Below are 26,467 nucleotides of genomic sequence, written 5' to 3'. Positions count from 1 at the left end.
TCAAGCTCCAGGGAACTGTGGGTCCCAAGGGACATTGTGAATCACAGTGCTGTGGGGTCAAGATGGATGACAAGCACTCTGAGGTGGAAAGCACCCTGGAAAGGTCTTCCCCAACTTTCCATGTACAAGAAACCTTTCAGCTTCAGGCAGCTCTGCTAAGGAAATCAAAGTCTCTCGAGCCCCAGGAACTGTCAAGATCACACACTTTTGGGTGCCAGGCTTCAAAGGAACTAGAAACTCCCCAGGCTCTGAGATATGCAGAGGGTTGTCCTGAGGTCCCTGAGAACCAAGACCTGGAAAACGTCACGTCTTGCGAAACTACACAGGCGATGAAGAGCCTTCTGCAGGACACGTCGGTTGCAAAGAACGAAGATGGATCTTCTGTGCAGAAGATGTTGAGAGACAAGGAGGCCTCACACCTCCAGGAGAACCTTGGGCAGAAGGATCCAGGCACCACCAATGAAATGCAGGAAGACAACCAACAGCTCCAAGGGCAGAATGAAGAGGAAGATCTCCAATCACCAGGAGCTCCACAGATGGAGCAGATCCAAGGGCTTTTGCAAAGGGATCTGGAGGGCATTGGTCCGCCAGATGCAAGGCAATTGTGTCTTCTTCAGCTTGAGGAAAAGATGCCAGAGACTCTTGAGCTGATGGAGGATGAGATGTCCCAAGCTGAACTGCCCTTATCACATATGGAGACAAAAGACCTCCCACCTTGGCTGGGTCTGGGGAAATCAAAGTCTCTTGACCTGAGGGAACTCCAGGGAAAGGGACTAGGAGATCCCACTAACCTGCAAAACATGGGTATCTCCAAGTCGTGCCACCCACAGAGACAAGGTGAGCTGGAATCTCAGGATTTAAGAGGAGCAGCTGTCCTCCATTCAGGAACCCTTCAAGAACTTCCTCCAAAACAAATAGAGGGCCCTCAATTCCAACAAGAACTTGAGTGTGGGACCCAGAAGACTGGACAGGTGGAGATAGAGCCTCCCCAAGTGCAAGGGCCACTGAGAAACAGGGGAGGGGACCTTTGTTCCCAAGAACTGAAGGGTGACCAGATTTTCCACTCCAAAGAATGTGGAGAACTGGAGGAGCTTCTCCTCCAGGAATCTTCTCAGAGTGAGACTCTTCAGATCCAGGGGTTTGTGCAAAGGGAACCAGAGTCCCAGGAACTGGTGGAGCCTCAGTCTCTTGATCCTCAAGAAAATAGGGAGGTGCAAAGCCCTCCACTCCTGAGAAACCTGCTGAGGAAGTCTAAGACACTTGGGCATTGGAGCCCAACAAGGGGAGATGGTCTTGTCCCAGGGACCCCAGAAAGCCCTCGTGACCAACCGGTGAAGGAGCCGTTTCAGGGACTTGTGGGGCAGAAGTCACAAAACACTCAAGGGCAAAGTCAACTGGACCAGAGAACACTGGACATTGCTGAAGGGACTCCAGGGAGTCTTGACTCCCACAGAGAAGGTTACAAAATGGAGGCGGAGAGCATCAAATCCCCCAGATCTCTACCTGTGAGCCAGGACTTCCTTCAGGAGCAAAGAGATGAGATGTTCGTAGCTCAGCCGGTCAGTTTGCCCCAGTCCCTTCCTCCTCACAAGGCCCCCCAGGTAGATCTTGAGCAGCTCCGGGAACTGGGAGGGCTGTACCATGAACTGGAAGCTCTTCAGCCCCAAGGGCTGAGGACTGAGGAGGTCCAACAGCCACAAGAAAATAGAGAATTCAGTGAACCAGAGGAGCAAATGGCAACTGAACCCCAGGGAACCACGGGCCTTGAGATCCTTCAGGAGTGGAGACGTTCAGAGTCCCACCAGCCTCCACCAACAGATCAGGAGGCCACTGAGACACGTGAGACACGGCAAGGTCAACAGAGGATCCCTCAGCCTCCCCCAAGCCAGAAGGGAGTTGAGGGACCTTGTCAGCCCCCAGGAAGACGTGTGAGGTCGCCAAAGCTGAAGGCACCTCAGAAAATCCCGGGGCAAGAATGTTCACCAGAGGCATCTGCCGAAGTTCCAGGGGTGACCGATCCCCAAGTTTTCCAGACCCAGGAAAGCATGGAGCCACAGCCTGGGTGGGGTTCCCTTAAAGCTGAGGGGAGGGTGGCCCAGCTGGAACCAGCACCCACAGAGCCCCACGAGCAGCATCGCTTGGAGTTGTGGGGAGTTCTGCTGGGGAGGTCCAAGTCTCTTGACCCTCAGGAGTTGACGAGGACACAAGACCTTGAGGACACCTGGGGAATGAGGAGGGCAGAAGAAGACCCACGTTCTCAGGACAGGGAGATGCCCTCATCCCAAGAGCCACCGTACTACCAGCCGCAGCAAGCTCTTCAGCCCCACAGCAATTTCCCAAACCGTCAGGGAACTCCCAAAGAAGTGCGGGACCCAAACACCCTTTTCCGCCAGAATCTGAGGGAACCCAAGGTCCAGGGCATGGGTGAGCATTTCCAGGTGGAAGACGGGGTGCAGCACCATCTCCCAGAAAGTGTGAAGCTATGCCTGGTGTGCAGGCAACAGGATCTCCAAGGAGAGGTTGCGGCCCTTGATTCTCAAGGGATGGAAGGACCACGGGCTTTTCAGAGTCAGGAACAGAGATTGATGGAAGCTTTGCCAGCTGAAGGACCTCAACCAAGGATGCTCTCAGCCCCTGGGATGTACCACTCGGACCGGGGAGATCTGGAGCCTGGAGCGCTGAGCAGAAGGCTGGAGGCATCTCCCCTGTGGGAGCAGGCCCCCATTGGCACCTGGAAGTCCACCGCCATGGCCATGCTGTCTCCCCCCAGCCCTGGAGGACATGACGAAGAGCCCGTGTGGACGCCAGCAGCTCTTGGCGTTGGCCTGTCAAGAGAGAGCTCCATCTGCATAGCCCAGCCCGAGAGGCGCTCTGGAGTGTCTTGGGTAAGGAGGAGTGTGGGGCAGGTGGGATCGGGGCCTGGTTTAGGGCACAGAAGTGGGGCGGCTGTGTTGCTGGAGGAAAGGGGGAAGCAAGTATGGATATAGGACTTTGATGGCTCGTGCCCACTGGGAGTGGTAGGGTAGCCCAGCAGTTGATGGCACCAGAGACAATGGTAAAAGGTTACAATAAAGGACCCCTGACAGTTAAGTCCGGTCGCGAATGACTCTGAGGTTGCGGCACTCATCTCGCTCTACTGTCCAAGGGAGCTGACGTTTGTCCGCAGACAGTTTTTCTGGGTCATGTGGCCAGCATGACTAAGCCGCTTCTGGCGAACCAGAGCAGCACATGGAAACGCCGTTTACCTTCCTGTCGGAGTGGTACCTATTTATCTACTTGCACTTTGACGTGCTTTCGAACTGCTAGGTTGGCAGGAGCAGGGACCGAGCAACGGGAGCTCACCCCGTCATTGCGGGGATTCGAACCGCCGACCTTCTGATTGGCAAGCCCTAGGCTCAGTGGTGTTTAGATCACAGCACCAATGGTGACTGGGCCAAATAATTGCCACCTCCTGGATTTGTTGGAAGTGAGAAGGGACAGAGCTGTGCACCCCTTTGATGGAGATAAATTGAGGATTAAATCTATAAAACGTAATTTAAACCTCCTATCCCACATGTGTGGGGAGAAATATGAAAGTAAACAGACTGCAAATCCCTTTTAGCACTTTTGCAGCTTACTGGAAGCTAGGAATTAGAAAATCAAACCTTTTAACCCGGCTTATTTATGGTCCGCTGACCTTTCCCCCCTCTGTCCCCTTTGCTAAGAATGAACCGCATGTTTTAGTAAAAACAAAAGGTTTACTTACATTTCAATGCAGGCAGCAAATACATCGGAGTAGTACGCAGGTGAAAATTCTCCTTTGTTACAAAATGGAAAATTAGTTTCCAAAATGGAGCCTGGGCTCTAAGTGGAGCCCTTGCTTGAAAGAAGAGAGGGAGAGACTGAGGCAAGGAGGAAGGAGAAACGATTAAGATCTTTTGTCCGATTTCCTGCCAAAATGGTATAGGGTGTAGGCCTGTCTTCTCCAGCAATACAGGAACTCTGTGAATCTTAAACTCTTCACAGGCTTATTTAACAAACTTAATGGTCATTTTGACTGCAGATTTTCCCAGCCCCCTACCTGCCCTACTGCCCTAAGAGGGTTGCCCCATTGCCACTGCTGAAGCAAGCTTACCATAGGCAGCAAAATGTCTCAGGCCGGCCCCAATCCCTCCCTGTCTTGATTCCTTTCTCTGCACCGTACCAGGACGGCGAAGTGGACATGAGTTCCACAGGCTCCATGATTTCTCCATTCTGGGAGGAGTCAGTTGCTTACTCTGAGGCAGACAGCGGCTCCAGGGCGATGGCAGGCAGCTCCCGCAGTGCAGCTGCGGAAGAGGCAGGTGGGGACCAGGTAAGGAGAATGCAGCCCTTGCTTTTATTGATCTCACACCGTAAATTTCTGCGTCAAGGAGGGAGAACGTTTTTGGTGTGAGGGCCACATTCTCACCTGTAGGGGTCACATAGTGGTGTGTGTGTGTGTGTGATGGCCTGGGATTCGGACTCGGAGGCTGAACCTGAGGAATCCCAGCCTGCACAGGAGTCCCCGCCTCCAGAACCAGCTGAGCCTGGGCTGGGGCCTGAGCCTGAAGGGTCCTCACCTGTGCTGGATCCTCAGGTGCAGGCACCAGCTGAGTCTGCTCTGGCCCCTGAGGTGATGGAGGACCCATTGCCTGCAGGTGCTCCACTCTCAGCCCCGTCAGGGGAAGCTGAGGTTGCCTCTGGGTCCAGTAACCCTCCAGCCTCTCCTGAGCTAAAGAGGCTCAGGGCAGAGAGGCAGAGGGAACTAAGTTCCCGCAGGAGGAGTGCTCGCCTCCAGGCCAGGAGAGGAGAGTCTTCAGAGGATCGGGGCTGCCCTATGCCTCGGGGGAGATAAAAGCTGGCCAGCCCCAGTCCCAGGTTGTGGGAGCAATGTTGTTGCTAGCCTGTTCTTGCCTGCACCCTGTCCTGCTCTTCTGCCAGAGATCCTGACCCCTCCCTGACTCCCTGCCTTGGACCCCGCTTCAGCCTTGACGGACAGCCTCCATACCGCACCATCAACCTCGGACTGGACTCAGACCTCGCCTCTCGGTTAGCCCCCGGGACCAGCACAGTTTGCGTTTGTGTGTGTGTGCAGGCGCAAAATTGGTCCCTGCCCCCCCCACATCGACATGTCATCTTCATAAAATAGGCTGGTTTCTACAACTCACCTGTCCCTTCTTGGCTCCATCCAGGCAGGTTCAAAGTTGGGTGGAAGCTCTTGAGGAAGTGAGGTCTGGCCTGGGGAGAAAGTGGGGCGAGAGGATTTGGGGGATGATTTCGTAAACCGGTTCAGTTCCAGTGGGAAATGCAGCTCAGGATATCTGGAAGAAGGGCCGGTCCTGAGAGGAGGCAGAGGGAGACCGTGGCCTCAGGCGGCAGATGCTGAACTTTTGCCGCAGGAGGCAAAATGTCTTGAGCCGACCCTGTCTGGAAGGCCCCAGGTGTGTCGTGGGTGGGCTAGAGCTACCAGCACAGCGGCAGCCAACACGGCGGCCTCCGGATCTTGCCGGACTACAACCCCCGTCCGCCCCAGCCAGGAGGCCCAATGGTTAGGCAAGACAGAGGCCAACGTTTGGAGGGTGTGTTTGCTGCCCCTGTGCCGGTGGGGAGCTTTTCCTTCAGGGTGCGGAAGACCCTCCTGACTCGCCTTTGCCTTTGCCCTCCTCCACCTTGCCCCCCGCCCTGCCCCACAGCCTCCCCGCCCTCGCCCACCGTGCCGGGAGAAGGCCTTTGTGTGGCTCTCCCGCCAGGAGAAGGAGGCGGCTCTGCGGCGCTTGGCGGAACTTCAGGCCGAGGGAGAACGGCGGCACCAGCGGGACAAGGAGCGCCAGACCCTGCGGGTGAGACCAGGAGCACGGAGGGGAGGCAGTCGGGGGGCTCCTCTCGTTTCGAACCCAGCACCCTTGAAATGCCTTGCTCAGGGGGCGCGTTATGATGGCTGTGCCTTCCAACGGCAGAGAGCACCAAACTCTTACTTCCTGCGCATGTGCGCACACAGGCCACCTCGTGCTTTGCATGTGCAGGAAGGCGCCAGCTCTCATTGACACAGCGCTTGCCAACATGGCGCCCACTGGGTGACTACGAGTCCCGTCGGCCTTGCTGGCTGGGGCTGGCAGGAGTCATAGCTCAGAGTCTCTGGAGGGCACGAGGTTGGCAAAGGCTGCAGTACCTATGCTGCATCCTATCCGTGCACAGATCTACGTAGATAGTGTGGTGCAATGGTTAGAGCAGTGGCTTCCAGCAGTGGCTGCCGCCCTGTTTGTTCCATTAACTCATCTCCAGTTATTCAGAGTAGCACGAATGACTAAGGAGGATAATAACTCAATAAAATTGAAAACGGTAACAGTTGCACATTTATTCAAAGCCCACCTGTTCTAATGAATACAACAAAATTGGTGAACTTGATCCCATGGTACCAGGTTCGGGAATCTAATAATAATAATAATAATAATAATAATAATAATAATAATAATAATAATATTAATAATAATAATAATAATAATAATAATAATAATAATATCCCGTCCATCTGACTGGGTTTCCCCAGCCACTCTGGGCAGCTTCCAACAGGATATTAAAAACACAATAAAACACCAAAGATTAAAAACTTCCCTAAACAGGGCTGCCTTCAGATGTCTTCTAAATTCTGGTAGTTGTTTTTCTCTTTGACATCTGACGGGAGGGTGTTCCACAGGGTGGGCGCCACCACCGAGAAGGCCCTCTGTCTGGTTCCCTGTAACCTCACTTCTTGCAGGGAGGGAACTGCCAGAAGGCCCTCGGAGCTGGACCTCAGTGTCCGGGCAGAACGATGGGGGTGTAGATGTAACCTACCAGGAAATGCTGAGACAAATCCTCTCTTCCTTTTCAGTTCCAAGAGAGGCTGTTGATAGCCAAACACCGCAAATCTGAGGACGACCTTCTGGGAAGCAGTCCGGCCGAGTTCTGGCCTCTCCCATCAGAGAACGAGGGCCAGGTGAGGCCATTCCTCCGGGCTCAGGTCGGTTGTCTGTGGATGCCAAGGTCGTTTGAGAAACAATTATAATAATAATTTATTATTTATACTCCGCTCATCTGGCTGGGTTTCCCCAGCCACTCTGGGCAGCTTACAGCATATATAAAAATTATAAAACATCAGACATTAAAAATTTCCCAATTGAAAGCTGCCTTCAGATGTCTTCTAAAAGTTATGTAGTTCTTTATCTCCTTGACATCTGAAGGGAGGGTCACAGGGCTGGTGGCACTACCGAGAAGTCCTTCTGCCTTGTTCCCTGCAACCTCATATCTTGCAGTGAGGGAACCGCCAGAAGGCCCTCGGTTCTGGATCTCAGTGTCCGGGCTGAACGATGGGGGTGGAGACGCTTCAGGTCTACTGGACCGAGGCTGTTTAGGGCTTTAAAGGTCAACACCAACAGTTTGAATTGTACTTGGAAACGTACTGGGAGCCAATGTAGGTCTTTCAAGACCGGTGTTATATGGTCTCGGCGGCCGCTCCCAGTCACCAGTTTAGCTGCCGCATTCTGGATTAGTTGTAGTTTCCAGGTCACCTTCAAAGGAGCCCCACATAGAGCGCATTGCAGTAGTCTAAGCGGGAGATAACCAGAGCATGCACCACTCTGGCAAGACAGTCTGTGAGCAGGTAGGGTCTCATCCTGTGTACCAGATGGAGCTGGTAGACAGCTGCCCTGGATACAGAATTGACCTGCACCTCCAAGGACAGCTGTGAGTCCAAAATGACTCCCAGGCTGCGCACCTGGTCCTTCGGGGCACAGTTGCCCCATTCAGGACCAGGGAGTCCCCCACACCTGCCCAGGATTCTCTCTCTCCCCCCCTTCCACCTCAGCCGCCAGCCATGGCGACAGCTCCAACACGATTGCCATTTTTATGGAGCACCCTTGAAACCAAATCTCCGCTTAAAGTGAGGTCATACTGCAACGTGTCACATTAGAACTGCTTTCACCCTGCAGTGAGTCCAGAAATACCCTATTTTTCGCTCTATAGGACGCACCTGACCATAGGACACACCTTGTTTTAGAGGGGGAGAACAAGAAAAAAAATTCTCCCCCTCTCTGCTCAGCGCCCCTTCAGCGAAGCGGCAGGAGAAACGGAGCCCCTTCCATTTCTCCTCCCGCTTCGCTGAAGGGGCCCTGCGCAGCTCTCCCTCTCTGCTGAAGCCAGGAGAGTCTTGCTCTCCCGGCTTCCGCAAAAGGAACCCGAAGCCTTCGGAGTGCGGTGCGAGTTCCTGCTGCGCTCCAAAGGCTTCAGGCAACTATCCCTGAAGCCTGGAGAGCGAGAGGGATTGGTGCGCACCGACCCCTCTCACTCTCCAGGCTTCAGCGAAAGCAACGCGAAGCCTCCGGAGCGCGGGGGGAGCGCTTCCTCTGCGCTTCGGAGGCTTTGCGTTGCTATCGCTGAAGCCAAGGAGCCTGCATTCGCTCGATAGGACACACACACATTTCCCCTTCATTTTTGGAGGGGAAAAAGTGCGTCCTATAGAGCGAAAAATACGGTACCCGTCCACAGAGGAAGGTGCCTGTTGTGTCTCTGCACGATACAGGGGCTCTGCCTTCTGCCTCCTTCCCAGCAGCTCCTTCCCCATCTCAGCAGAAGAGGTGACCTCGCTTCCGTCACTTCCAGTGCAGGCTTGCAACTGAACCGCTCGCCCAGGAAAGTGTGTGCCCACCCTGTTCTGAGTTTTCCAATGTCAGGTTCTGGGACATTATTCGGTTCTTGCAGATCTACTGGGATGGCTCCATGGGTGGGTTTGGGTATCATCTTGCCTGGGCCATGTCTGCGTCCTACGAGACGTCTCCTTGGCAGCTGTGAGGGGAGCCAGTGTAACTTTGCGTTTCCCGTTCCAGCAAGACGAGGCTGGACAGAAAACCGCAGTGAAACGCCACTTGGAGAAGGTGAAGCGAGAGCGGACTTATGTCATGCAGTCCAAGAGGGAGAGGTAAGGAAGGAGGGGGGAGAAATCAATATCTGCCCTGGACCCCTAATCTGTGTCTAGTTCTGTGCACCCCAGTTTAACAAAGTGGAAAGAGAAGGGCCAGCAAAATGATAAAATTGCCTAGGAACCAAGCCCGATTGAGGGAGTTGGGGATGTTTAGCCTGGATACTGGATGTTTAACCTGGGACACGGGTGGCACTGTGGTCTAAACCACAGAGCCTAGGACTTGCCGATCAGAAGGTCGTTGGTTCGAATCCCCGCGACGGGGTGAGCTCTCATTGCTCGGTCCCTGCTCCTGCCAACCTAGCAGTTCGAAAGCACGTCAAAGTGCAAGTAGATAAATAGGTACTGCTCCGGCGGGAAGGTAAACGGCATTTCCATGCGCTGCTCTGATTCGCCAGAAGCGGCTTAGTCATGCTGGCCATATGACCCGGAAGCTGTACGCTGGCTCCCTCGGCCAGTAAAGCGAGATGAGCGTTGCAACCCTAGAGTTGGCCACGACTGGACCTAATGGTCAGTGGTCCCTTTACCTTTACCTTTAGCCTGGATAAAAGGAGACCAAAAGGAGATATAAGAGCCATTTTCAACTATCTCAAGGGCTGCCCCATGGAAAAGAGGCTAGGACCCGAACCAAGGGATTACAAGAAAGGATACTGAACATCAGGAAGATCTTTCCTGGCTGTTCAGCACTGGAAAGGAAGATCTCAAAGGTGATGGGCACTCCTTCCTTGAAGACTTTTAAACAGAGGCTGGATGGCCACCTCTCCAGGATTCTTCAGTTGTGATTCCTGCATTGCAGGGGTTGGACTAGATGTCCTTTGGGGGTTCCTCACAACCCCACAGATCTGTGATTCTATGAAAGGTGCCCAGGCTAACAACGCAGGAGGAGCCCGGCTGCTGGCTCAGAACAAGAGTTCGTCCAGCCTGGCGTCATTCTGGCAATCTAGCAGCCTGTCTAAACCTGGCGCCCTCCGGAGGATTCACACTACAGTTTCTGCCAGCTCCAGCCAGCATGGTTGTGTAGCCTGCCGTGTCAGCTGGGGCTGCTGGGAATTATATTTCACACCACCTGGAGAGCATCAGCTTGGGGAAAGTTGCAAAGAAGCAACAAAAACCAAGGGGATGAGAGAGGCTTGAGAGGCCATCTTTTGTTCCCTTTCCATGAGAACTCCACCCTGATGCATGTGAAGTGAGAATGATTTTTGAGCATGTGCAAAGTGCATGCCCCTCCCCGAACCAGTAAACACTTCTGGGGCGAAGGTGGAGGCTCCCCAAGTGGGGGGGGGGCAGCTGAAAACCCAGCGAAATCCCCTTTGCCACTGTGGAGTGTCAGACTAGGACCTGGGAGAGTGTCAGACCAGGGTTCGAACCCCCACCATACCTGTCAAGCGTCCCTTATTTGGCATCCAATTTCTGGGATGCGGGTGGCTCGAGCCCCGTCCACCTGGCTGGGGCCTCGCGCCGGCTCTTCTGCTCTCCCCTAGGCTTCCCGTCTCACGCCGGCGGCTCCGGCAAGCTGGGAAGGTCAAGCGCAATATTGCATAGATTTGCAAAAAAGAGAGACAAGCAGCGCAAGCGGGGCCGGAGCGGGCAGCAGGGTGCGAAGGGCGGGAGGGAGGCAGCGAGCTGTTGTCTCCTCTTCTTCCTTCTCTTCCTCTGCTTGGCTCTTCTTCCTCCTTTCTGCTAGGTGTGCCGTAGGGCTTGCTTGGTGTCTGTTTTTTTTTTTTGGGGGGGGGGCAGTTCATTCACGGCCGTCGCTCTCCGCGATTGCTTTTGGGGTGGGGGCTGAGGCTTGGAAACACTCCCACCCTGCCCCCATCACATCTCCCACACGGCTTGCTTGTTGTGCCACGCTTTTTGCGCTGCTGGCCAGTGGCGTAGCATGGGGGTGCAGGGGGGGCCGGCCGCACCGGGCGCAACATCTGGGGGGGGCACGCTCGCACTCGCAGCTCTCTGCCCCTACTAAAATCCACAGGTTAGGGGGCGCAAATTTCTTGCCTTGCCCCGGGTGCTGACAACCCACGCTACGCCACTGCTGCTGGCATCCACCCTTCTCATCATCCATCGCGGTTGGGGGAAAAAGAAAAGCGGAGACTGCTAGGAGATGGGGACGACTTATATATATTTATGTGCTTTAAAATGAAATGAGAGCAGGCTTCCACGCAAAGGGTAAACCCACCGCTTTCCCTCCACGCACAAAGCGCAACTTTGGCAACGAGAAGCAGCAAAACTGTTGCTATTAGCTGAGCTCTTTACTTTGGGACCTGTGATCCCTTATTTTGGCTGCTGATCCCTTATTTTCGAGGCTGCTGGTCCCTTATTTTCAAATCTGCAAGTTGACAGCTATGATCCCCACAGGGGCACAAAGCTTGCTGCTGGTGGGGGGCGGGGTGGACGTTGGGCATCAGCCCCCCTGACAGCCTTGGGTTGTTGTGGGGATTAAATGAGGAGGGGGAGAACTCTGTACGGCAAACCTCAAACTCCTTGGGGTGGGGGAAAGGAGGGGGAATATAAACGCCCCACAAGATCTGTCTCCATCCCGCAGGAACACATTGCGATTCAAGGAGCTCCTGAACCCACTGGTGGCCAAAGGAGAGGAAATTCCTGAGCAAGAACAGCCTGGAGACTCGTGAACAGAGCAGGAGGAGGACCTGCCCCTCAGATCCGCCCCCCTTCTGCCTGCCTTCCTGGGGGACCCCCCTTTCTCATGTGTTTCTAAGCCTATTGCTATTTCAACTTTTCGAAAGCCTTCAATGGTTGTTCTGATTTCCCCTTTGCAATAATTTTATGGCTTCACCTTTGTTATGAGAATTCTAAGGTCTCAAATATAAATTAAACGTTCATAAATGTGCAAGGCGGGACACGGGTGGCGCTGTGGGTTAAACCTCAGAGGATGTGCTGATCGGAATGTCGGCGGTTCGAATCCCCGCGACGGGCTGAGCGCCCGTTGCTCGGTCCCTGCTCCTGCCAACCTAGCAGTTTGAAAGCACGTCAAAGTGCAAGTAGATAAATAGATACCGCTCTGGCGGGAAGGTAAGCGGCGTTTCCGTGCGCTGCTCTGGTTCACCAGAAGCGGCTTAGTCCTGCTGGCCACATGACCTGGAAGCTGTACACCGGCTCCCTCAGCCAATAAAGCGAGATGAGCACTGCAACCCCAGAGTCATCCACGACTGGGCCTAATGGTCAGGGGTCCCTTTACCTTTAAATGTACAAGGCAAACACATACATAAGTATATGAACCATGTGTCTGAAATAGTACAGGAGAGCAATCCTGAAGCCATTTTGACTCTCGCAATGACCTCAAATATTCCTCTGCAGGAAGGGAGGCAAATGGGGAACGCTTTCCCATTGTCTTTTTGCTTACAAATCCTGTCTTAAGGATGTATTTGTGTATGAATAGGGTGAGCCTGTGACCTGGATTCAGGAACTAAAGTATTAACCATCACAAAAGAATGGCCAGGCTGCCCAGGCAATGCAACCAGTGACCATTATCAGGTGTTCTGGCAAACAGGATTTTTGCTGTAGACCACCTCCTTCTGTGATGTATGTTTAATGCTTTTTGGGGGTGGTCTTAGGCTACAGGGTGGGCAATTTCAAAAGTTTATATAAGGGCTTGAGCACCATTGTTCGGGGTTGTTATGTACTGAGTCAAATAGGATCCAAACTGCAGCAGTCTGATTGGTCCTAGAACAATAGGATCCAAAAGGCAGCAGTCTGATTGGTCCTAGAACAATAGGATTCAGAATGCAGCAGTCTGATTGGTCCTAGAACAATGCAGCAGTATGATTGGTTGGCAGGAACCACCCAGTCATGCTCCAGATTGAAGTGAATCCACAACCTGATTGGCTTACAGTAGAATTCCGGAATTAGCCAATCATGTGCAGCCCATTGTGTAAATAATGTATATAAAGCAGATACTTTGAGGGGACATTCATTCATTCCTCCTCACCACTATGAGCTGAATAAAGAGCATGAAATCACTTTGCGACTCTGAGTATATTTCAGGGGTTCTCCTCCCTCCTCCGTGGGGTCAGTGGGGACCCTGTTGCAACAGTTCCTTGAATAAAGATCAGGCTTACTGGCCGCTTTGCTTCTCAAAACACTCTGGTTGGCCTCTGTTATTTTCTGGAAGGGACCCAAAGGCTAATCTGTTTCAACCCCCGGCAATTCTTACTTGGCTTTAAACTGTTTGCAATATTGTGCAATGCCATCTTTGGATATATTAATAACTTGAATGGTTGCAACCCGCCCTGGGACCTTAGGGTGACGAGCCAGCAATATGTGGTCACCATAATCTTAATACTGTTACGTGGCACCCAAAGCTCTGAGTGGAGCGATATCCCGGGGCTCAGTTTCCTTGGAACAGGCAACAGTGGAGACCGTGGTGTCTTTAGGATATATGGTTTATTTGCAGAACATATATACAACCTGAGCCCTGGAGGGAGGGGCTCGCAGACTTAACACTCCAAAAGGTCTTGCTTCTTCCATACTGACAGCCTTGGAATCAAGCGCAAAACAAACTGATCATTGCACTGAACAGCCTTTGTCTAACTCGGAGTTTCCCAAACTTGAGTCTCCAGCTGCTTTTGGACTACAATTCCCATCATCCTTGACCACTGGTCCTGCTAGCTAGTGATGATGGGAGTTGTAGTCTGGAGGGAAAAAAGATTGGGAAACCCTGGTCTATTCAAGAGAAGGAATGGCAGTACTTAGCGTGGCAACTACAGCCATTATTCCACAAAGAAGCTTGCTCCTTGGGGCAGCAATGGAATCCTCCGTTAGATTTTAACCCTTGCAGGATCCAGGACTAAAAATAGTAATAAATAATAATAATAATAATAATAATAATAATAATAATAATAATAATAGCAATGCCACTTCTAGAAACAATTACATTTTTTGCAGATAAACACAACTGGAAGCTTTTTTTCTCTCCTTTAGTGTGGGGAGGGGACTGCAACGAAACTTCATGGAAATCAGCTTTTCCCCAGCAAAACCTGCTGGAGGGTCCAGGGGCTCAGAGGCTGCAGGAAGAGTCTTCTCCAAAACTGGAAGGAAAGAGCCACAACCCCCTGCCTCTTTGCGAGTGTGTGAGTGTGGAGGTCCTTCACTGCTGGGCCCTGCCGTTCCCTCGCCACGAACCCCTTTGCTGTTGACTTGTAACCTGAAGCCCTGTTTCATTAAGGAAGCTATAGACAGCTCTCGCTTGGTCCATTTCTCCGTCTTCCCTCAACATCCTTGCCAGACTCTTCAGGCGAATTTCCAGCTGCTTCCTCTCAAGGGAGTGGTCTCCGGGGATCTTGGCGGCCACCTGGTACATCTCTAGGGCCTTGCTCTTCATCCCCTTCTTGTGGAGGAAGAAGTCCCCCCAGTGCATGTAGATGGACTGCTGGCATCTCTTGCTGGCTCCCGGGAGATCCTCCATCAGGTTCAGGTAGATCTCTTCCTCGTAAGCTGGCGACCTCTCACCGTAAGCTTTCGCCAGCTTCAGCCGGGTGAAGATGGAGGAAGGATTGACCTCCAGAGCTCGCTTGAAGCTCTCAATGGCAGCCTCGACGGCTTCTTCTCTGACATCGCCTGGAGATTGCTCCAACAGCTGCAGGTAGCCCATGCCAAGGTCATAGTGCAGGAGATGGTAGCCAGGATCTAGGGCGATGGCCTTCTTCAGAATGGAAATGGCCTTCTTCAGAATGGAAATGGTACAGGGAAGGGGTTGCTTCTTGTACAGCTTGGAGGCAATTCGGAGGACTTCGGGGTTCACGCTCTCCTGGGCAACATCATCCGCAAGGAAGAGCGCTCTTTCCGTGTCCACCGCCATAAGTGTCTGAGCCAAATAAGCTTTAGCTTCGTAGTTCTGCGGCTGGCGGGCGACTACTTCTTCCAGCAACTTCTGGGCTTCTTCCCGTTTTTCGGCAGTCCAGGAATGAGTGTAGGAGGCATAAACGGAGATGGCCAGTCCGGCCTGGAACTCCTCGTTGGACTCTTCCGCCTCCAGCGCCTTCCGGAAACATTCTGCGGCCTCGTCCCCGTTCCGGAAGCCCCCGGCCAGGAGGGACCAGCCTTTCTGAGCGTGGATTTCGGGGATCATCGCAGAGTAGGCCTCTGGGCTGGCCAAGGACCGGCAGATGTCGTGGATGCGTCCCAGGTAGAGGTCCACCATGTCGTAATTGACCAAGCGGTAGTAGACCCAGGCGTAGTTGCCGTAGGTCACCAGGGCCTGGCGGGAGAAGTTGGCGGGGTGGTCCCGCTTCAGAGCCCCCTCTGCTTCCCGGAGGCTGTCCAGGGCCTCTTCGTACTTCCCCTGGAAGTCCTGGAGGTAGGCCCTCATGGCAAGGTAGGCGCCTCGGTTGCGGTGCGGGGTGTGCTGGGCCTGCGGGGCCAAGGTCTGCAGGATGTGCAAGGCATCCACCTTGTCCTTGATCTCAAAGTCCCAGGTGAATTGGCACTGCAGAATCTCCAGCTTCGTCCTCAGAGGTCGGCTGCAGAGGGAAGAGGCAGGCAGGGAGGGAGGGAGGAAGATCGAGAAAGGGTGAGGGACACTCTTGGGATGATATACAGTCGTACCTCGGGTTACAGTCATTTCAGGTTACATACGCTTCAGGTTACAGACTCCACTAACCCAGAAATAGTACCTCGGGTTAAGAACTTTGCTTCAGGATGAGCACAGAAATTGCAAGGTGGCGGCAGCAGGAGGCCCCATTAGCTAAAGTGGTCTTCAGGTTAAGAACAGTTTCAGGTTAAGAACGGACCTCACCTCCAGAACAAATTAAGTACCTTACCCGAGGTACCTCTCTACAGTCGTACCTCAGCTCCCGAACGCCTTGGAAGTCGAACGTTTTGGCTCCCGAACAATTGAAAACGGGAAGTGAGTGTTCCGGTTTTCCAAAGTTCTTCCTGAAGCCAATCGGAAGCCATGCTTTAGAAGTTGACTTCTGGAATGGATTCTGTTCGATTTCTGAGATACGACTGTATAATGAATTGGGTTTTTTTTGTTTTTTGTTTAAGTACCTTTCCAAAACCAACAAACCGGAGTCCTTTTTGTTGGGGATAATTCAGAGGGAAATTCCCAGGTGTCAAAAAAAGGGGCTATTTATGTATGCTACTGAAGGGACGCAGGTGGTGCTGTGGGTTAAAGCACAGAGCCTAGGACTTGCTGATCAGAAGGTCGGCGGTTCAAATCCCCATGACGGGGTGAACTCCCGTTGCTCGGTCCCTTCTCCTGCCAACCTAGCAGTTCAAAAGCACGTCAAAGTGCAAGTAGATAAATAGGAACCGCTCTGGCGGGAAGGTAAACGGCGTTTCCGTGCGCTGCTCTGGTTCACCAGAAGCGGCTTAGTCATGCTGGCCACAGGACCCGGAAGCTGTATGCCGGCTCCCTCAGCCAATAAAGCGAGATGAGCGCCGCAACCCCAGAGTTGGCCACGACTGGACCTAATGGTCAGGGGTCCTTTGACCTTTATGTATGCTACTACTGCAGCCTGTGTTTTGCTAGCCCCAAAATGGAAACCAAGCGAGGTCCCAACCAAAGAAGAATGGAAACTTGAACTGATGGAATATGCGCAGCTTGCAGATTTGACATAGAGAATAAGAGAGCAAGAGCATGTTTAAAGAAGGCTGGAAAATGTTTACTGATTATATGGGTGAAAGTTGTATACATTTAAAAACACTGGCAGCCTTAAGGTAAATTCAGCAGCGCAAATAAGTTTTGATGGTGTAACAATGGAATACGGAATGGTTTAGGTCATTTACAATATGCAGGGATGTACAGTAGGCAAAATGAACCACGGAAAGAGAGGAAGGGAAGTCATTGATCTGAGGTTGTTTAAATGAATATTCTGAAATGTAAATTAGAAAAATCTAATAAAACTATAAATAAGAAGAGAGACAGAAAGGGTGAGGGGTGCTGTGGGCAGGCAGTTCTTTGCTCAAAAGGGCCCAGAAGATTTAGGATTTAGACTTGGGTGTCACTGGAATGTGTCCTCTTGCCAAAAAAGGAAGGGTCACACCTGTTGCCCCGCCCACCTTTACCCCAGGCCCCACCCACTTTACACCTAGGCCCCGCCCACTTTACCCCAGGCCCCGCCCACCCAAGCAGGTGCTTCCTCCTACTGCCCATAGAGTGTCAGAATAAAAGCTTCGTCGGTAGAGCAGGAGACTCTTGATCTCTGGGTTGTGGGTTCGAGCCCCACCTGGGGTAAAAGATCCCTGCATAGCAGGGGGTTGGATTAGATGACCAATGGGGTCCCCCAACTCTACAGTTCCACGATCCTATCTCCAGCCCTACCTGCAGATGCCAGCAGGGGACCACAGGATTTTAGAGTTGCAAGGGACCCCGAGGGCCATCTAGTCCAGCCCTGAGATCCTCTGCATGCAAAGCCCAGGAATTCGAGGAAAACAAAATTCCTCTGGAGGTTTTTAAGCAGGGCTGGGAGGGTCACCTGCCAGGGATCCTTTAGCTGAGATTCCTGCCTTGCAGGGGCTTGGACTAGATGACTCTGGGGGTCCCTTCCAACGCCACAATTCTTTTTTTTTTTTTTTGGACAAATTATAACAATTTGTTTTATATAAAATTACATTTAAAAGGATCCATTGTGCCACAAAGAGAGAATAGCTCTATAAAGCATGTATTGGTTTCTTGATTATCATTTTTATATATAAAAAGACAAAGTTGTGCAGAATTTAGAACAATTTAAAATTGAGAAACAATAGTCTTCTCCATGTTGCCCTGTTGGTTGCTTCATTGTGAAGGAAATGGCCCCCTCTTGGGTTCATACTAGTATGTATATATATATATATATATATATATATATATATTCAATTTTTAAAAGTTACAAAAAGGTACAATAAAAAAGAAAAATAACAAAAACATGAAAAATACACAGACAATAATAATAATAATAAAAAACAGATCAGACCTTTACATAGCTTTCTTTCCTTTACTTATTTCCTTGACCTCCTCACACCTCCCTTTTTTGTATTCTAGTTCAATTAGATGTTTCAGCAAATCCTTTCCATCTTTGTTTTTATCCTAATAATTTATCTTAATATACTGTACTTCTCATCTTTCACCAATTAATAAATCAATTTTAACCTAATCCTTTATATCATTTCTGCTTAAAACCACATTACTTCATTCCAACAACCTTCTAACATTCCTTAATTTTACAATGTTTCTGTAAATAAACTTTAATTTTTTTCCAATCTTCTTCCACCAACTCTTCACCTTGGTCTCGGATTCTGCCAGTCATTTCCACCAGTTCCATATAGTCCATCACTTTCATCTGCCATTCTTCCTGGGTGGGTAGATCTTGTGTCTTCCAATACTTCGCGATGAGTATTCTTGCTGCTGTTGTTGCATACATAAAAAAAGTTCTGTCCTTCTTTGGCACCAATTGGCCGACCATGCCCAGGAGAAAGGCCTCTGGTTTCTTCTGAAAGGTATATTTAAACACCTTTTTCATTTCATTATAGATCATCTCCCAGAAAGTCTTAATCCTTGGGCATGTCCACCAAAGGTGAAAGAATGTACCTTCAGTCTCTTTACATTTCCAACATTTATTATCGGGCAAATGATAGATTTTTGCAAGCTTGACTGGTGTCATGTACCACCTGTAAATCATTTTCATTATGTTCTCTCTTAAGGCATTGCATGCCGTAAACTTCATACCTGTGGTCCATAACTGTTCCCAGTCAGCCATCATGATATTATGTCCAACATCTTGTGCCCATTTAATCATTGCAGATTTAACGGTTTCATCCTGAGTATTCCATTTCAACAGCAAGTTATACATTCTACCAGTAAGGGGTTCACAGTGTGAGTGGTCGGCTATGATGTTCCCTATCCTCCCTTCAGCTTCTGCTATTGTTCTCTGAAGGAAGCCGGAGGCTCCTACACTTTAGCTCATCTAGCGTTTTCCAGTGTTTGTTCTTATTTGCCAAGTGTTGCATCAGAACAGGCAGGTGTGCAAATGCATTCCAAGCATCAAACATGTCCATTATGAAGTAATCAATGAAGGATATCTGAGACTTGGGGATGCTACAGGTGTTTCTATCGAAAACTGGCATAACAACTGGCAGACCCTGTCTCTTTTCTTCATCCGTCTGTGCGAAATATTCTTCTGAAATCCCCCCAGCCCATTCTAGACACAGTTCTAGAGGGCGACATGGATTTGCAACATCTGCACATTAGATCATCATGCGCTTAATCAACGTCTGGTTATCTGGAATGTTCTTGAGATTGGTTGTACATTCACAGTCACTACATTCTGTGCTTCTTCCGAGGACATGGGTTTGGTGATGCTCTTCACAAACTTGCTCTTCACATGCTCAAAATGCTTTGTCATTTCTGCCAACTCCACAATTCTATGATCTCCAGTGTCAGAGGCAGCCTGCCTCTGAGACTGTGCGCACACCACCCTTCAAAGCACATTTAAAGTGCGCACGCACTGCCAGAACCCTGGGGACTGAAGGATGCTTGGAAATGCCGCTCTGATGTGTAAACTGCAGTTAACAGGGTTCTTTCTGGGTGGGGGGGGGGGTGCTTCAGGGAAACATCCTGGGGTTTTTTCCCTCAGTACAGTGGCACCTCGGGTTAAGTACTTAATTCGTTCCGGAGGTCTGTTCTTAACCTGAAACTGTTCTTAACCTGAAGCACCACTTTAGCTAATGGGGCCTCCTGCTGCTGCTGCGCTGCCGGAGCCCGATTTCTGTTCTCATCCTGAAGCAAAGTTCTTCACCTAAAGCACTATTTCTGGGTTACTGGAGTCTGTAACCTGAAGCGTATGTAACCCGAGGTACCACTGTACTGTGAATGTGGTACACCACGAGGTGCACGGCTCCCCATATGCTTAAGTCATCTAGTCCAGCCCTGAGATCTTCTGCATGCGAAGCAGGTGCTCTAACCACTGAGCCACAGCTGCCGTTCTCCTGATGTCGCGGGACTCCAGCTGCCGAAGCTGGGGTCCAGCAACACCCAACTTGCATTGCCGGGGGCCAGGCTATTCGGGGTGGGCGTTTCCCTCCCATCTCTCCCCTTCTAGGATTCTAACTCCCGCTGCACAAAATGCACAACGGGAGGTCTTTAAGCCGGAGGAGTCAGATCTACGCAGGAGGAGTCCCTGCTCACCTCATTTTTCCTTTTCCAGAGAGGAGGCTCAATTTCGCAGGAAGCGAGCTTTCCCTCGCCAGCGGCCCAGCAGTCTGCAGGATGCTACCTCCCTCTGCAAACCTTTGCCTCCCTCTCTCACTTTATATAGCAACGCAGTGAGCTCACTCGGGCAAAATAGAAACCGAAACTCAAAAGAGAGATCCGTTCCCTTGTTTGCGGAGAGGAATGTTCCTTGGCTGCTTGCAAAGCCTCCAAGCGCAACATTTAATTTTAATATTAATTTCCCCCCCAAGCGCAACATTTTAGCCCCACACTCGCGGAAATGAGTAAATCAAAATTTAAACGGGGGCCATACTGCAAAACTGTATCTTGGCTCTCCCCTGCAAAAGATGCAAAGCTCCTCCCGGCTCGTTTTGCTCTCCATCCTTGCCTGCTCGCGCCCCAGTCCGCTCCCCGATTCCCCCGCGCCTCCCGCTCTCCTCCCCATCCCGATCCCATGTCCACAAGGTCGGGAGGGATCCTCAATCCACCCTTGCAAGGTCTCCTCTGCTCCGCAGGGCAGCATCTGAGCCAACAGTTGCCTCCGAGCCTCTGCGAGGCTTTGCAGAATTAGCTGTTGTTGTTTAGTCGTTTAGTTGTGTCCGACTCTTCGTGACCCCTGGACCAGAGCACGCCGGGCACTCCTGTCTTCCACTGCCTCCCTCATGCTGGTAGCTTCGACAACACTGTCCCACCATCTCGTCCTCTGTCGTCCCCTTCTCCTTGTGCCCTCCATCTTTCCCAACATCTCTGCGCCAGAGAGATCCTTTTTTATTCATCTAATGGAGCGATGGCAGACACCCTTTTCCACAATACATCCAGACTGCGCCTCCCCATGGGGAGATTTCTCACGCTAGCAAGGTTATGCTTAAAATTCTACAAGGAAGGCTCAAGCAGTATGTGGACCGAGAACTCCCAGAAGTGCAAGCTGGATTTAGAAGAGGCAGAGGAACCAGAGACCAAATTGCAAACATGCGCTGGATTATGGAGAAAGCTAGAGAGTTCCAGAAAGACATTTACTTCTGCTTCATTGACTATGCAAAAGCCTTTGACTGTGTCGACCATGGCAAACTATGGCAAGTTCTTAAAGAGATGGGAGTGCCTGATCACCTCATCTGTCTCCTGAGAAATCTCTATGTGGGACAAGAAGCTACAGTTAGAACTGGATATGGAACAACTGACTGGTTCAAAATTGGGAAAGGAGTAGGACAAGGCTGCATTTTGTCTCCCTGCTTATTTAACTTATATGCAGAATTCATCATGCGAAAGGCTGGGCTGGATGAATCCCTAGCCGGAATTAAGATTGCCGGAAGAAATATCAACAACCTCAGATATGCAGATGACACAACCTTGATGGCAGAAAGTGAGGAGGAATTAAAGAACCTTTTATTGAGGGTGAAAGAGGAGAGTGCAAAATATGGTCTGAAGCTCAACATCAAAAAAACGAAGATCATGGCTACTGGTCCCATCACCTCCTGGCAAATAGAAGGGGAAGAAATGGAGGCAGTGAGAGATTTTACTTTCTTGGGCTCCATGATCACTGCAGATGGTGACAGCAGCCACGAAATTAAAAGACGCCTGCTTCTTGGGAGAAGGGCAATGACAGGCCTAGACAGCATCTTGAGAAGTAGAGACATCACCTTGCCAACAAAGGTCCGTATAGTTAAAGCTATGGTTTTCCCAGTAGTGATGTATGGAAGTGAGAGCTGGACCATAAAGAAGGCTGATCGCCGAAGAATTGATGCTTTTGAATTATGGTGCTGGAGGAGACTCTTGAGAGTCCCATGGACTGCAAGAAGATCAAACCTCTCCATTCTGAAGGAAATCAGCCCTGAGTGCTCACTGGAAGGACAGATCCTGAAGCTGAGGCTCCAATACTTTGGCCACCTCATGAGAAGAGAAGACTCCCTGGAGAAGACCCTGATGTTGGGAAAGATGGAGGGCACAAGGAGAAGGGGGCGACAGAGGACGAGATGGTTGGATAGTGTTTTCGAGGTTACCAGCATGAGTCTGACCAAGCTGCGGGGGGCAGTGGAGGACAGGAGTGCCTGGCGTTCTCTGGTCCATGGGGTCACGAAGAGTCGGACACGACTAAACGACTAAACAACAACCAGAGGGAGATTTGGGTGTGGGGTGGGTCCCCTGTGGAAGATCTTCCCATTCTGGTCTCCACCAAAACCCATTGGCCAGTGGCACCGCCAGTCATCAATGGCAAGTTAGGAAGGCATCAATGAGGACTAGGATTGCGCTTCGGTGGCGCAATCAGTGCGCACAGAAACCACCAGGCGAGTTCTAGGAGGAAACTGAACAGGTGGAATAAATCCTGCAACTGAGACATTTTTTTGGGTTGTACATAATTTATTCTGGCTTTACGATTCAAGCATTTGGCTTGATTTTTTCGAGGGAGTGGAGAAGGCACAGAAGGAAGTCAGTGAGGACTAGAACCATGCTTCAAATTGAATGCTGAAATTCTCACCTGTGGAAGATTTTCCCATTCTGGTCTCCACCAAAACCCCTTGGCCGATGGCAACGTCAGTCATCAATGGCATGTTAGAAAGGCGTCAATGAGGACTAGGGTTGTGCTTCGCCCAGTTCTCTAATGTTGAGGTCATTTTTTTAACCCCGATTCTGTCTTGTGTGGCATTAGCTCCCCCTCCCAGTTTGTAGCCCCCCCCCACAAATCTGAGAAACGTTCCCACTCTTCGTTCATCCGAGTTATTTAGAAAGAAGGGGGCCCAAAACCCATTGGCCAATGGCAATGTCCGTCATCACTGGCACATTAGAAAGGCATCAATGAGGACTAGGATAGTGCATCGCTTGCGCGATCAGTGCGCACAGACACCACCAAGCGAGTTCTAGGAGGAAACTGACCAGGTGGAATGAATCCTGCAACTGAGACATTTTTCTTGGTTGTACATAATTTATTCTGGCTCCACGGTTCAAGTTTTCGGCTTGATTTTTTTCGAGGGAATGGAGGAGGCACAGAAGGACCAGAACCCTGCTTCGAATTGAAGGCTGGAATTCTCACTGGGGAGAGCATGTTCTGCCCAGGCACACCTGCCTTTCAAAGGGAGAGAAGCTTGCTTTGCCAAAATCTCTTCCCCTGGAACAGGCAGGGAAGCCGCCCCACCCCACCCCAGTTCCAGGCTCCCCCAGACGAGGCAAAGGCGGAGGCTTCCCTGGAAATAATCCGGTTCCATCCTGTCTCAGAGAGTTCCGTAGATGATGCGAGGGCAGGACTCCGGGAGAATGCAGTGGGCTTCGTGTTCCACCAGCCCGGCGGGGCATTGGCAGCCTGGCACGCAAGGCTTGAAGCAGTGGGACTCCAGGACCCCCAGCGGGACGGCGCGGTTGAAGCACGTCTTGGGGCAAGGGGGGCCGCACTCGTCAAAGACGTAGCCCCGGTCTTGGGGGCAGCCCACGGCTGCAGGGAGGGGAGAGAAAAAGAGAGAGAAGAGGTTAGATAAGGCAGGATCCGGCCCACGGGGACTGAGGCCTGACTCATCTCAAGATGGCATCTGAAATTCAGGTTAAAGTTGGAGTCTCAGCCAAATGAAAATTATACAATTATACAGTACCTCGGGTTAAGTACTTAATTCGTTCCGGAGGTCCGTACGTAACCTGAAACTGTTCTTAAGGTACCACTATATTAAAACGATTAAAAAAATAAAAGAATGGTAGAGTCAGAAGGGACCCCAAGGGTCATCTATGTCCACGGGCCTCCCCCCCACCCTCCTGCCCCCCCCACCTTGCCCGCCTCCTCACCGCAGAGCGTGGGCGATCGCCAATGCAGCACCAGCCCTGCCCGTCGGCACTGGGCAGCGTAGGCCTCTAGGGCCTCGCAGAGGCAGTCTTCCGCCGCGGCCGCTCCGCAGGCACAGAGATCGTAGACGCAGGAGGCGAAGAAGGGCTCTGGCGGGACGGCAGGGTGGCAGCGCTCGAAGGGAGGCGCCTTGAGGACCTTGCAGCGGGAGTTGGCCTCTTTCCGGGAGCGGTAGCCAGACTCCTTGCAGGGGTCCACGTCCGGCGCATCGGGGCAGCCGGCAGGTCCAGTGGCGTTGGCGCCGGTCACCTGAGCCGGAAGAAACAGAAGGATGTCAGAAGAGCCAAGGGATCCCATTTGGTCCAGCATCCAAACACCCCTAGGAACTTGGGGACAGAGCCCCAAAATGGGAAACGAGAGAGGTCTCAATGAAAGAAGATGGGCGACTTAAGTTCATAGAATATGCGCAGCTTGAAATCAACAAATTACGCTAGTAGGATTACAAGAAGTTTTGTAATGAGAAATATACAAAGCGTTACAAAGTAGAAAAAGATAGAGATATTGGTTAGGAGTTTGAAATGTAATAGGGAAGATAAGAAATACATACTGAGAGATTAGACTGGAAAATTTTCAGACAGGATTGACGGAAGTCAAAAAAATTGAATAAGATGTAAAAGTATGTTTAATTACTGTTGAAAATGATATGTTAAAAAACTATATATATATATATATATATATATATATATATATATATATATATATATAAAATATGTGCAGCTTGCAGACAACATATGGAATAAGAGAGCAAGAAGAACATATGTTTAGAGGAGATTGGGAAATGTTTGATTGAGGTTGAATCCTGTCAAGACAGAAGTGCTGTTTTGGGGGGACAGGAGGCGGGCAGGTATGGAGGATTCCCTGGTCCTGAATGGGGTAACTGTGCCCCTGAAGGACCAGGTGCGCAGCCTGGGAATCATTTTGGACTCACAGCTGTCCATGGAGGCGCAGGTCAAATCTGTGTCCAGGGCAGCTGTTTACCAGCTCCATCTGGTACGTAGGCTGAGACCCTATCTGCCTGCGGACTGTCTGGCCAGAGTGGTGCATGCTCTGGTTATCTCCCGCTTGGACTACTGCAATGCGCTCTACGTGGGGCTACCTTTGAAGGTGACTGGGAAACTACAACTAATCCAGAATGCGGGAGCTAGACTGGTGACTGGGGGCGGCCGCCGAGACCATATAACACCGGTCTTGAAAGACCTACATTGGCTCTCAGTACGTTTCCGAGCACAATTCAAAGTGTTGGTGCTGACCTTTAAAGCCCTAAACGGCCTCGGTCCAGTATACCTGAAAGAGCGTCTCCACCCCCATCATTCTGCCTGGACGCTGAGGTCCAGCGCCGAGGGCCTTCTGGCGGTTCCCTCATTGCGAGAAGCAAAGCTACAGGGAACCAGGCAGAGGGCCTTCTCGGTAGTGGCGCCCGCCCTGTGGAACGCCCTTCCAGCAGATGTCAAAGCGATAAACAACTACCTGACATTCAGAAGACATCTTAAGGCAGCCCTGTTCAGGGAAGTTTTTAACGTGTGATATTTTATTGTATTTTTGCTTTCTATGGAAGCCACCCAGAGTGGCTGGGGAGGCCCAGCCAGATGGGCAGGGTATAAATAATAAATTATTATTATTATTATAATTATTATTATAATTATTATTATTATTAATGGGGGGAAATTGTGTACACCTGAAAACACTGGCAGCATTAAGATAAATTCAACAGTGTATTTTGTCTTATAAAAGTAAATGTAAAGTTACTCCTGCCTGTACGGGCCAGTCATGTCCGACTCTAGGGTTGTGCGCTCATCTCACTTAAGAGGCCGGGAGCCAGCGCTGTCCGGAGACACTTCTGGGTCACGTGGCCAGCATGACGAAGCTGCTCCGGCGAGCCAGCACCAGTGCAGCACACGGAAACGCCGTTTACCTTCCCGCTATAAAGCGGTACCTATTTATCTACTTGCACTTAGGGGTGCTTTCGAACTGCTAGGTAGGCAGGAGCTGGGACCAAAAGACGGGAGTTCACCCCGCCACGGGGATTCAAACCGCTGACCATACGATCGGCAAGTCCTAGGCACTGAGGTTTTACCCACAGCGCCACCCGCGTCCCTATTTTGTCTTATACATCTTAGCTATTTTGGTAGGTGTTAAGTACCATCTATAAAACATATTGATTAGATTTCCCCTCAATACTTCACAGGCTGTAAATTTCCAGTTCTTTCTCCATAGTTCTTCCCAATGTTTTTCCAGATATCTAAAGCCCACTTGATCATTACTTCCTTGACCTGTTCATCTTTGACATCCCACTCCAATAATGTATCACACATTTTTGATATTACCTTAGTTATGTTTTGTAATAACACTTTTTCTAATAATGAAGGTTCATTTGAGAAACCTTTTTTCTTATTTGTCCTGAACGCTTCATGCAATTGATGGTATTGGATCCAACCCGTAAGGTGTTGTTAAATTTCCTCATAATCCTTTATGAATTTATGATAAATTGAATTTATCATAATGATAAATGCAACAGTAGAAATAAAGTTAGATGGATGTAATCACGGAATAC

General features: G+C 50.8%; 3 protein-coding genes across 8 annotated transcripts in view; 1 reads left to right on the top strand and 2 right to left on the bottom strand.

Annotated features, from left to right (window-relative positions):
* KCP (kielin cysteine rich BMP regulator) overlaps positions 1-26,467 on the bottom strand; it is a 190,074-nt gene that overhangs the window by 53,160 nt on the left and 110,447 nt on the right. Inside the window, exons 50-52 of one of the 3 annotated variants that reach the window (XR_013842777.1) lie at positions 23,859-24,165; positions 23,122-23,517; positions 22,431-22,569 (exon numbers count right to left, since the gene is read on the bottom strand). Coding sequence is in view for 1 of the 3 variants with exons in the window: in XM_079992103.1 (XP_079848229.1) it covers positions 23,300-23,517; positions 23,859-24,165 (525 nt within the window). In the remaining 2 variants the exon portion in view is untranslated. Of the gene's footprint in view, positions 1-22,430; positions 22,570-23,085; positions 23,518-23,858; positions 24,166-26,467 lie in introns of those variants that run through there. The other 2 variants (XR_013842776.1, XM_079992103.1) reach the window with 2 other exon arrangements.
* On the top strand, positions 655-11,928 carry LOC307224939 (uncharacterized protein). Of its 3 annotated transcripts, none has more exons than XM_079992338.1 (6): positions 655-2,885; positions 4,187-4,333; positions 5,694-5,840; positions 6,869-6,973; positions 8,859-8,950; positions 11,493-11,928. In XM_079992338.1, exons 1-6 carry the CDS (start codon positions 663-665, stop codon positions 11,578-11,580), a joined length of 2,802 nt encoding a protein of 933 aa, XP_079848464.1. In that variant the 5' UTR covers positions 655-662; the 3' UTR covers positions 11,581-11,928. The 3 variants fall into 3 exon arrangements, with proteins under 3 accessions (XP_079848464.1, XP_079848463.1, XP_079848465.1); XM_079992337.1 differs by having other exon boundaries at positions 6,869-6,997; XM_079992339.1 differs by lacking the exon at positions 11,493-11,928 and having other exon boundaries at positions 6,869-6,997; positions 8,859-9,398.
* LOC307225081 (interferon-induced protein with tetratricopeptide repeats 5-like) lies at positions 13,333-20,238 on the bottom strand. 2 transcript variants are annotated; one of them, XM_079992804.1, is made up of 2 exons: positions 20,073-20,238; positions 13,333-15,426 (listed from the first exon to the last, which is right to left on the bottom strand). In XM_079992804.1, exons 1-2 carry the CDS (start codon positions 20,075-20,077, stop codon positions 14,055-14,057), a joined length of 1,377 nt encoding a protein of 458 aa, XP_079848930.1. In that variant the 5' UTR covers positions 20,078-20,238; the 3' UTR covers positions 13,333-14,054. The 2 variants fall into 2 exon arrangements, with proteins under 2 accessions (XP_079848930.1, XP_079848929.1); XM_079992803.1 differs by lacking the exon at positions 20,073-20,238 and adding an exon at positions 18,975-19,152.

The sequence above is a fragment of the Podarcis cretensis genome, assembly GCF_951804945.1.
Source record: "Podarcis cretensis genome assembly, chromosome: 10".
Classification (NCBI taxonomy): Eukaryota; Metazoa; Chordata; class Lepidosauria; order Squamata; family Lacertidae; genus Podarcis; species Podarcis cretensis.
This window is presented reverse-complemented; position numbering and strand designations above follow the sequence as displayed.

Coding starts and splice junctions, on each gene's coding strand:
- LOC307224939 (XM_079992337.1), top strand. CDS start 663: ATGTCCCAAGCTGAACTGCCCTTATCACATATGGAGACAAAAGACCTC. Junction 5,841..6,868: donor AGGAGCGCCAGACCCTGCGG/GTGAGACCAGGA, acceptor CTTCCTTTTCAG/TTCCAAGAGAGGCTGTTGAT. Junction 6,998..8,858: donor GGCCATTCCTCCGGGCTCAG/GTCGGTTGTCTG, acceptor TTCCCGTTCCAG/CAAGACGAGGCTGGACAGAA.
- LOC307225081 (XM_079992803.1), bottom strand. CDS start 19,012: ATGCCAGTTTTCGATAGAAACACCTGTAGCATCCCCAA. Junction 15,427..18,974: donor AACACCTGTAGCATCCCCAA/GTCTCAGATATC, acceptor TTCCCTCTGCAG/CCGACCTCTGAGGACGAAGC.